This window comes from Sinocyclocheilus anshuiensis, unplaced genomic scaffold (assembly GCF_001515605.1).
Source record: "Sinocyclocheilus anshuiensis isolate Anshui unplaced genomic scaffold, SAMN03320099.WGS_v1.1 scaffold1477, whole genome shotgun sequence".
NCBI classification, from domain to species: Eukaryota; Metazoa; Chordata; class Actinopteri; order Cypriniformes; family Cyprinidae; genus Sinocyclocheilus; species Sinocyclocheilus anshuiensis.
Window position 1 is genome coordinate 53,543 of NW_015547710.1, and position 9,419 is coordinate 62,961.

General features: G+C 36.0%; 1 protein-coding gene across 5 annotated transcripts in view; it reads right to left on the bottom strand.

The window, feature by feature from the left end:
* LOC107704003 (phosphoinositide 3-kinase regulatory subunit 6-like) overlaps positions 1-6,754 on the bottom strand; it is an 18,070-nt gene extending 11,316 nt beyond the window's left edge. Inside the window, exons 1-8 of one of the 5 annotated variants that reach the window (XM_016506820.1) lie at positions 6,644-6,754; positions 5,768-5,848; positions 5,564-5,665; positions 2,912-3,001; positions 2,496-2,587; positions 2,003-2,071; positions 1,325-1,457; positions 1,100-1,169 (exon numbers count right to left, since the gene is read on the bottom strand). In XM_016506820.1, coding sequence (XP_016362306.1) covers positions 1,100-1,169; positions 1,325-1,457; positions 2,003-2,071; positions 2,496-2,587; positions 2,912-3,001; positions 5,564-5,612 — 503 coding nt within the window. In that variant the 5' untranslated portion in view covers positions 5,613-5,665; positions 5,768-5,848; positions 6,644-6,754. Of the gene's footprint in view, positions 1-1,099; positions 1,170-1,324; positions 1,458-2,002; positions 2,072-2,287; positions 2,298-2,495; positions 2,588-2,911; positions 3,002-5,563; positions 5,669-5,767; positions 5,849-6,643 lie in introns of those variants that run through there. The other 4 variants (XM_016506819.1, XM_016506822.1, XM_016506821.1 and 1 more) reach the window with 4 other exon arrangements.
* Positions 6,755-9,419: the final 2,665 nt, after the last annotated feature.

Consider the following 9,419-nt stretch of genomic DNA (forward strand, 5'->3'; position numbering starts at 1 on the left):
GACTTCTGCAGACGCGGATCAACCTCAACCTCATGCAGACTGGAAGCAATTTATTACCAGTTCAAAACATTCAACAATATGATAACAGGCTTAGAAATATTTGGATGCACAACATATTAAAACTGTTGACTTCACAAATAATTACTATGCCGGTTTTCCCCGTCTACTCCTATGTTATGTGGTGTTGCATTAGAAAAAAGGCACACCTAGACCAACTAAACAAATAATTTGTTTTTGTTTTTTTTCTCATAACAAGCCCTGGCAACAATCGTTTCCTTGTTCCCTTCTAGTCTTAACTATGATTATAGCTTTAGATAATTAGGAGAAACCCCCATTCTAAAGTGTTCCAAAGCAGAACAATCTGGTATTACAGGTTTCAACAATTAGTAAGCATAGAAACTCCACTCAAAGATATACTGTCAAATGCAAAAGTAATATAAACAACACTTTAAAAAGAAAGATTAGGGCACTGATTGCTCCAAAAAAGACAAATGGCACTAGACTTTTTCTATGTTCACATACAGTAGATGTCCTAGTAGAGTAATCTCAGATGTAGAGCATCAATATTAATACAGATATGCTCCACTAATGTTTGACAACCAGAAAGTGGCTAAATAGTGTTTGGGTAGCACAATACTTTAACAATTTATTATTATGTAAATTCATAAATACATTTATAAACATACTGTTGTTGTTCATTGTTAATTTCATTCATTCATTTATAATGCAATCATTTACTAAACTTGAAAAATGTATTATTATATACATATTATTTGTCACTCACATGAAACAGCAATAACAATCTAATCAACTCTAATGAACACAATCAAGTCTTGCCCTACGTTTTTCTCCTATTGGAGAAGCAGTTTCACAATTTCTGTTTTATGCCGACTATAGATCACATTATACTGTCTAAATTTTAAACAATATTTCTATTGTTTCTAATAAACTTCTTTTGTTAAACAGTTTATGTGCTACATTTGCCCCTTATTTTTTGATATAAAGATGAAAAAAAAAATGTTTTAAACATTTTAAATATGACTTTACTGAAGTGTTCAATACGTTTTGAGTTCACATTGACGCAGAGACATTGACTCACCTTTCCTGCTGAGGATAGTGTTCATTTTTCAGATTTTGTTCTGCAATGATCATTTTCTGATACAAAAGGCCTATGAGAAAAAAAAAATGCACATCATACTCACAGGGATCATGTTTTCTTCTTTATGACTTTAATGACTGATACGTTTTTCTTGGCTACAAGCTAAAAGAAAAACTAAGATCAGGAGAGATGCTTATCATATTTTGTTTGAGGAAAGTAACAAACCTGGAGCAAGTCGTTCTGCTTTCATTTGGCCAGCATAACTAAGGCCCACAGTGCAGTACGGCTGAGGCAGAGTCAACAACCTCTTGCAGAAGTCATAAACTCTTTTATAGAGGTCATCAGGTATGTATACTGTCTGCAAAGAAACACAAGGAAGGATGTCATGCAGGACGTTGGTGGCTTCTACAGTTTTTGTTTAGCATACAAGGGGACCTGGGTTCAAATTTAAATGATATTCTGATAAGAATGGACACATGATAACAACATTTTCATTTTAAAACAAATGTTTTTCAGAGGGTGCAAATTAATTGAACTGAGCAACATATTTCTGGAAATGACACTTCTGTTTAAGTAAACAAACCCTCAGACTCCCCTCCAAGACATCTTTAACCAGGTAAATGAGCCAATGTCTAAAACAGTGCTTTTCATCTTTGGTCTGTTCTGATATGTTTGCTAAATATGCTATATAAGTTTAAAACAAACAAAAAAAAATCATAATATTAACACATTTCAGTGTTTGATTTCAAAGAAATTTTGTGCAATAAACAATTTTGGTGCTGTCTTTAATTCCCACTTGATAAAATATCTGAATCCTGATTCAAAACCAGCTGAGAATCACTAGTCTAAAAGTAAAAATTAAGGACAGTTAAAAGCTGTAAGAGAAGCCATCCTTTCTCTTACCTGCATCACAGCATATATAAGTGTATTAAGTAGAGGAATTAGATGATTCTTGCAGTCAATTCTTTCAGCCTGTATATGAAAACAAGGAAAATCATGTTTACTATCTATCCATCCATCCAATCATTCACTAATTCATATAAATCATTCTATAATTCATTCACAGCCTACAGCTTTTCTTTGTGTTCTTTGTGAAATTAAGTAAAATCATCATTAATTATGTGTTAATTAACTGTTTTTAGTAGTTAATTATCCTGTAATTGTTAACTATTATTATAATAAATGAACTCTTTATAGTGACAGTAGCAACAGATAATAATGTCAAGCTTCTTAGGCAAGTACCTTCAAATAATGTTGTCATAATAAACACTAAATACAGTAATAGCATTTAGGTCATACTAACTGAACATGCTTGAACTATTTTGTCAGCTCACTAAAATGGGAATTGTAATGCAATATTTCAACAAGCATTATGCCATAGAAACTGGTGACTCACTCTTTCTAGTTCCTTGATGGCCACTCTCACCAAAGCCAGACTCCTAAGAGAACTGCCCTGCACTTTCTTATGTAATGTCCATCTTAGCATCCCTGCAGAATGAACAAAAATGAACAGCTCTTATATACACCAAACTAGAATATGTATGCAACACATTTTGTGCATTGATAATGCCACTTGAGACTGGCACTCCAGTTGTTGCATGATACTGATGCTTACAGAGTAGTGTGATGTTTTTGACATGGCCTTTATACGCAACTTGAACAGATGACACTAATGATTAAATTGCAGATTGTGGTTCTTAAAGAAACCGTGTCTTTTTTAGCTTGTCTTTTTCTTTGCATAGCAAGTATGGCATCTAGGTTTCTTCAGGTGTGTTCTTTTGTTAGGTGTAAACTTTTAAGTGTGAATCATACCTTTGTTGACAGCTGGTTGCTCAATGTCCATTTCTCTCATAATGGTTAGCAGGCTACGGTAGATTTCGGATTCAATGGCAGCATATTCAGCTTTTTAAAGAGAAGCCAACAACATAGCATTTGAATGCTGATATAAATCAGTTGATATGTGTGAGATACTCTACCGTTCAAAGGTTTGGGGTCAAAGTTCATTAAATACTGTTTTTAAGTTCATCAGAATACTATTTTTAACTGTTTAGGGGTTGCACAACTACTGATTTCTGTTAGTCGATTTCTTATTTAAAAAATACTCGAGTTACTCGACTACTCGTGGTTCATGCTACTGTAAATGAAAAGACATTAAATAGTTCTTATCAATAAACGCTTATTAATTCATAGCCTAATGCAACAATTACATATGTAAATTGTCAAAACTTTATAATTATGACATTACATATTTAAATTTTCATGTAACAGCCAGCATTTGTTTCTGTATTTGTATCTGTAACAATCACAAAATTATTCGTATCTGCATTCGGATAAAACCAGGTGGAACGTAGCACAGTTAGCCTACTTGATAACACCGTTATGACTATCTGTTTTTTTTTCATAGTTATCACTGAACAAGTATGCCATGTTAAACTAAAATAATTATTAATTTCTAAAAATATATTTATCATGCAATCAGAGAGATGTCATGACAAACGTTTAGTGATCATGTGAACACGACTGAACTAATTCAATGCGCACAATTTCATTACGCAGAACTCTTTAAGTGAGTCTTTTTTTGAACTTCACTAAACAAATGTGCGTGTGCCACGCAAACTAGCAAAAGATAAAGAAGCAAATATGTAGGCCTAGTAGAAAATGTATCTGTATCTAAGTTGATTATTAGCCTACTCTTGAGAGAGAGCTGGTTCCCTTTCATGGGAACTTCGAACTGCGTCCTCTAGGGGTCGCTATGGGGAACGCCTCGTCGTGACCCGTGTCTGAAGCATACATTGAATTACATAAGTAACCTGAGATGTTTTGTTTTTGAGAGACTGAGACGCACAACGCCGCTGTTTGATTGGTGAGCGCGGTGTGCTTATTCCATTCAGTCGTATCATATTGTAGCCTATGGTTTAAATCATTGCCTTTTAAATATATACAAATAATAGAACGTGTATGATGTATTATTATAGGTCATATTACTCTTGCCAAGCTCTGATTTCTGAGAGATGAGCAGAGAGGCAACAGCAATGCGGTGTTTGATTTGCGCTCTTTTCATTCATAAAGTTTACATTCATTCACTTCACACTCTATTGCGTGACTTTAGAGGTCTGTGTATAATATTGCGCTGATCCCCTGGCTCAACTGTTATCTAGCAAACACCAGACTGTGCCAGCCTCAGCCGAATATTCAGGCAGAATTATTCCTTGTCCGTTATTCGTTTTTCACACCCCTAAATTATTACATTAGCCTACATATTTTAATTTTACATGCAACATAGATAAAGTCATAGAAAGTAACAGCTACATGCAATATTGTAATCCTAAAATTCTTTCGTACTTCGTACTTGCAAACTCTGTGCATGCATTATGGTTAATGCATGCTCGAGTAGTCGATTATTGTTTCCGACAGCGCTCGACTAATCTATGCAAGCCCTATAACTGTTATAATGTCACTGAAGACTGGAGTATTGGCTACTGAAAATTCAGCTTTGCCATCACAATTACATTTTAAAACTTTTTATAATATAAAACAGTTATTTTTCACAATATTACTGTTTTACAGCCCCGGTATGCATAAGAGACTTCTTTAAAAGTCGGCATGAAACGGAAGTTGCGATTGTCTTTTCTTCTCTACTGTCTACGTATATCCGAGTGAAACTGCATCTGAAATGAGAGGGCGAGACTTGATTTCGTCCTTCGGGAATTGATTGGATCGTCGGAAGGTGGGGCGTTGCAAACCTCCACTGGATTCACAGCCGACACCCAAGCATGAATAAATGTTTTATTTATTAAGGATGACGATGACGATCAACAGCACAAAACATGCCGAGAGAGAGAGAGAGAGAGAGAGAGAGAGAGAGAGACTCTGAATGACTGAGCGCATCCTCCAAATGACTGAGCGCGTCCTCCATCAGGTTAAGTCATATTCATGAAAAACAATTAGTTTGTGATGTCCTAAGAGTAATGTTGTTGTAATATCCTAATATCTTTTCAATGTTTAGGGGTAACGTACCCCTCATGACTGGTGTCGGTGCTATAAAGTGAAGCATCAGCTTCAGCTTTTCCCCCTGTCGTTTATCCCAGCGTTTACCCCTCACGTCACTAGCTCCGCCCTTGCGCCATAGCTCGTGACCGGAAGAGAAGATGAGTCGTTTTGAGGGGGAGGGGATGTTAACGTTTTTGATTAAAGATTACAAGGGCACATGATTTTTTTAAAAATAATGAAGTGCACGGATAAATTATTTATAATAAACACTACAGTATTCTATTAAAAAATAAAAAAATTCAATTTTGATTTCATGGTGACTTTAAAATCATAAAAAAGTTATTGTCCCCAAATTTTAAATGGTACTGTAAATTTTAAAGTATCAAATGCATAATCAAATATTAAAATAGTGATTTGTCACCTTTTTGTTATTTATAATTTACTCGTAGTTTCTCCAAAAGGTGTAACTCTCACCTGCTGTGTCCCCAACATTAATACTGCTAGAATTTCTCCAGGATGCCATGCTGTGGCTTGGTCCTTACATAATGAGGTAAACGGAAAAAATCATCACTGTGACTGCTGACACAAAGACAAAAAAATATTCAGAAAATGATTATATAAAGTTAAAAGAGAAAATTAACACATTTACAATTTACTAAATTCTGGCATCATACTCACTCTCATGTTGTTCCATTTCTTTCTTCTGCAGAACACCAAAGAACATAATTTGTGGAACATCTGGGTCCAAACAACATTTGACTGCATGGAATGAAAAAAAAAAAGAACAGAAACATTTTACAAAATACATTTTTTATTTTTATTTTTTTGGTGCTCCACAGAAGAAAGAAATGCATCCAGGTTTGGAATGACACGATCACGAGTTAATGTTTTGCTGAACTATCCCTTTAATGTGCTGGTCACATTCTTCTGACTCACTCTTCTATTTTCCACTTCATGATGCTGAAATTGAATCTCACTTAAATTGCATATTTGTGAGCTTATAAAACAGTAGATAATATCAAGTTATTTTGGGCATGGTTATATGCAACAGTAAACTGTTTACAGTAATTGATAGCTAAGGTAGTTTACCAAAAAGCAAACACACTCGCACATGACCAAGGCTAACAGCCTCAGGTGCACTTTTACCCACTACTGATTACACAAGAAAACTTCCCCTTCATTTCACCCTCTCAGACACGGTTTATAACTGACCAGCAACGCAATGCAACTAACTGCTCCGTTGCTAAGACACTATTAAGTCACAACAGAATCTAAAAACTAGAAAGAGGAAAGGGAGAAAGAGAGAGAAAAAAAAACAATACTATGATAAAAAGCCAGAACGAGTGCAAAAAAGCATGTAATCCAAATGAACTGAAACTAAACAAGGGGCCCTTTTTAGTGACTGACACAGCTCGTAACTATGCAACTTTCCGGCAGCTTAGTTTCTCAGTGCTAAGAAGCACATTTCACAGGTTACCTCCAGTAAGCAGCAACTGTCTGTTAGTGCAATAAAATGTTGAAGTCTACTGAAGAAAAAGAAGTCTTGTGCCTTACCTTTCATCCTTCAACTCATCATATGCCACATGTATAAAAACTTGTGCTGGCCGAACAGTCACACTGAGAGCTGCACACTGTGTAACACTTCCTCTAACTGCTGCAGCTGTCACTGAGGACAACTGCAACTCTGACTCAAAGCTGAGTGAATGTGAGGGAGGGACGAGAAAGAGAGAGAGAGAGAGAGAGAGTTTGACAGTGGCATGGCAGAGGAAAGTTTAGAAGGAGGATCAGTGGAGAAAGAGCGGCTAAATGCGTGAAAGAAGCGGGCAGAGTGGGTGTGTGGACACACTGAAGGGAAAGTCCTTTTGAATATGTTCGATTAATTTATCAATCTAATTATAAACAACACCCTGACCTGGATTTTGGACAAGTTCAGCATGAACGTTCATAGCCAAACAACGTGACGCATACTCATGTGTGGTTTGCATAAGCCTAGTGCTGCAGAACGGCAAAACAAGCATGCAAAGATTAAGCCCCTGATCCTGCACAAAAAGGCATCGAACAAGTGAAGAGAAACAGGGTCAAGAGCGCTGTATCAGCACAGAAAGCAGCTCGCTGAACCATAGGCTTCCTGTCGCTCACTTGGCCCTCACTCTCAGAGAGACAGTAGATGACAGGACCTGACACATATCCTTTCCCCATAAATGTGGGGGCAGACCACACACACGGCTGAGATATATTTAGTGCCAGTCAAGAGAGAAAAAGTTACGCTTAGAAACTTTTGCTTTCTCACTTAGAGATAATGCCTCTGCATATGTAATAACCATAAGGTGTGGAGATTATGAGGAAGATGAATGACGCATAAAAGTGTCCATAAGCAAAAGGATGGAAAAAAAAACCTTTTAAAAATATATTAAAAAACATATGTGGCAAGTTTATAGAAATGTATTTTTTTGTATTCATGTTACTTCATATGGTCTTGAAAAACTTTACAGTTTGCATTTAATGACTAACAATGTCATGTGGTGTAACATCAAGTAAGATTAATTTTATATTGTACTTACTCTCTGAATACAATATTTTTAAAAGTTTTACAATATTACACTTTTTCTGCATGTCATGAAATTCAATTTTAGATTTTTATATTATGTTTCTCGAGGTTGGTTTATGAAGTTTTTTGCACCAATAAAGGTTCAATACTTGTAAAAATGGTCATTTTGAGCAGAGAAACATCTAGGTTTGACAGTCTCGACATCTTTATCTAACATCAGTATCACTCTTGTGGTTGATAGACAGACATGCAAGGCTGCCAAGTCCTTGAAAAATGTCCAGCCCAAAGCTGACTCAAAACCCACACAAAAGGGATGAAAACCAGCCCAATTTTTCTTCGTCCAATCACAGTTGCGGGATTCCCATAAAGGGCTCTAAATAAACATTTTAATGTTGATTATTCTATGTTTTCAATCTTAATTAGATGATTTAAGCTAGAGATGTTTACAGTACATATAGGGTGCATATTTAATTATTTAATCTGCATTTTATTCCCTTTCCTACTTACTTTTTACCTTTTGGTACGTCATCCAAAAAATGAAAATTCTGTCATCATTTACTCACTCTGACGCTGTTCTGTATGAGTTTATTTCTTCTGCTGAACACAAAACATATTCTGAACAATATGTACCAAACAGTTGCTGGTCCCCACTGTTTGGTTACCTAGGCTATTAAAATATCGTGTTTTTATATTCAACAAAAGAAATAAACTAATATAGGCTTGGAACAACTTGAGGGTGAGTAAAAGATGACAGAATTGTAATTTTTTGATGAACTATTCCTTTAAATCTTCTTTTACTCTGTCTTTGATTTTTAGCATAGCATAATAAATTGTTTAAAATGTAGTATAATATACATAACATCGTTACAATGCGAAATGCTGACATAGCCATCAATAAAACCAGCTTTACAGATAATCATGTCAAATCATAATATACTTTATGCCTTTTAGTAGCATTTGGGGGGGGAGCACCACCTGAGTCTTCTCCTCCCGTCCCATTTCTATCAGTGATCCTTTCCTTTTACCGCGGTAGTCATCACTGTTGTAGGTTGCCAAGTTGAGGGGACAAATGGGTTGACATTTGTATGTCGATTGTGTGAGAAGGATGCGTTTCATACAAGATCTGTCAACTGGGCAACCTTGGAAGTTGTTGACGTGATTATTCATAAAGCCTAATGAGGTTTGGGCCATACAAATTACGGGAGTTTTACCGGAGGCGAATGTAGCAAACTTATAAAATACTCCCAGTGGGATTTTTTTGTAGAAAGATTAAAAATACGGGAGAAATACGGGAAGAACGGGAGGGTTGACAGGTATGCTTAACGGATTGTCTGTGCACCCCTCCAATTATTTTAACACTGTAGACTTTAAACATCTACATACAATAAATGAAAAACAGGTATTTTCTGGTCTCAATCAAGACCATTCATTCTATAGTGTACATACTCTTTACGTGGGGGGAGCACCACCTGAGTCTTCTCCTCCCGTCCCATTTCTATCAGTGATCCTTTCCTTACCGCGGTAGTCATCACTGTTGTAGGTTGCCAAGTTGAGGGGACAAATGGGTTGACATTTGTATGTCGATTGTGTGAGAAGGATGCGTTTCATACAAGATCTGTCAACTGGGCAACCTTGGAAGTTGTTGACGTGATTATTCATAAAGCCTAATGAGGTTTGGGCCATACAAATTACGGGAGTTTTACCGGAGGCGAATGTAGCAAACATGTAAAATACGCCCAGTGGGATTTTTTTTAATAGAAAGATTAAAAATACGGGAGAAAT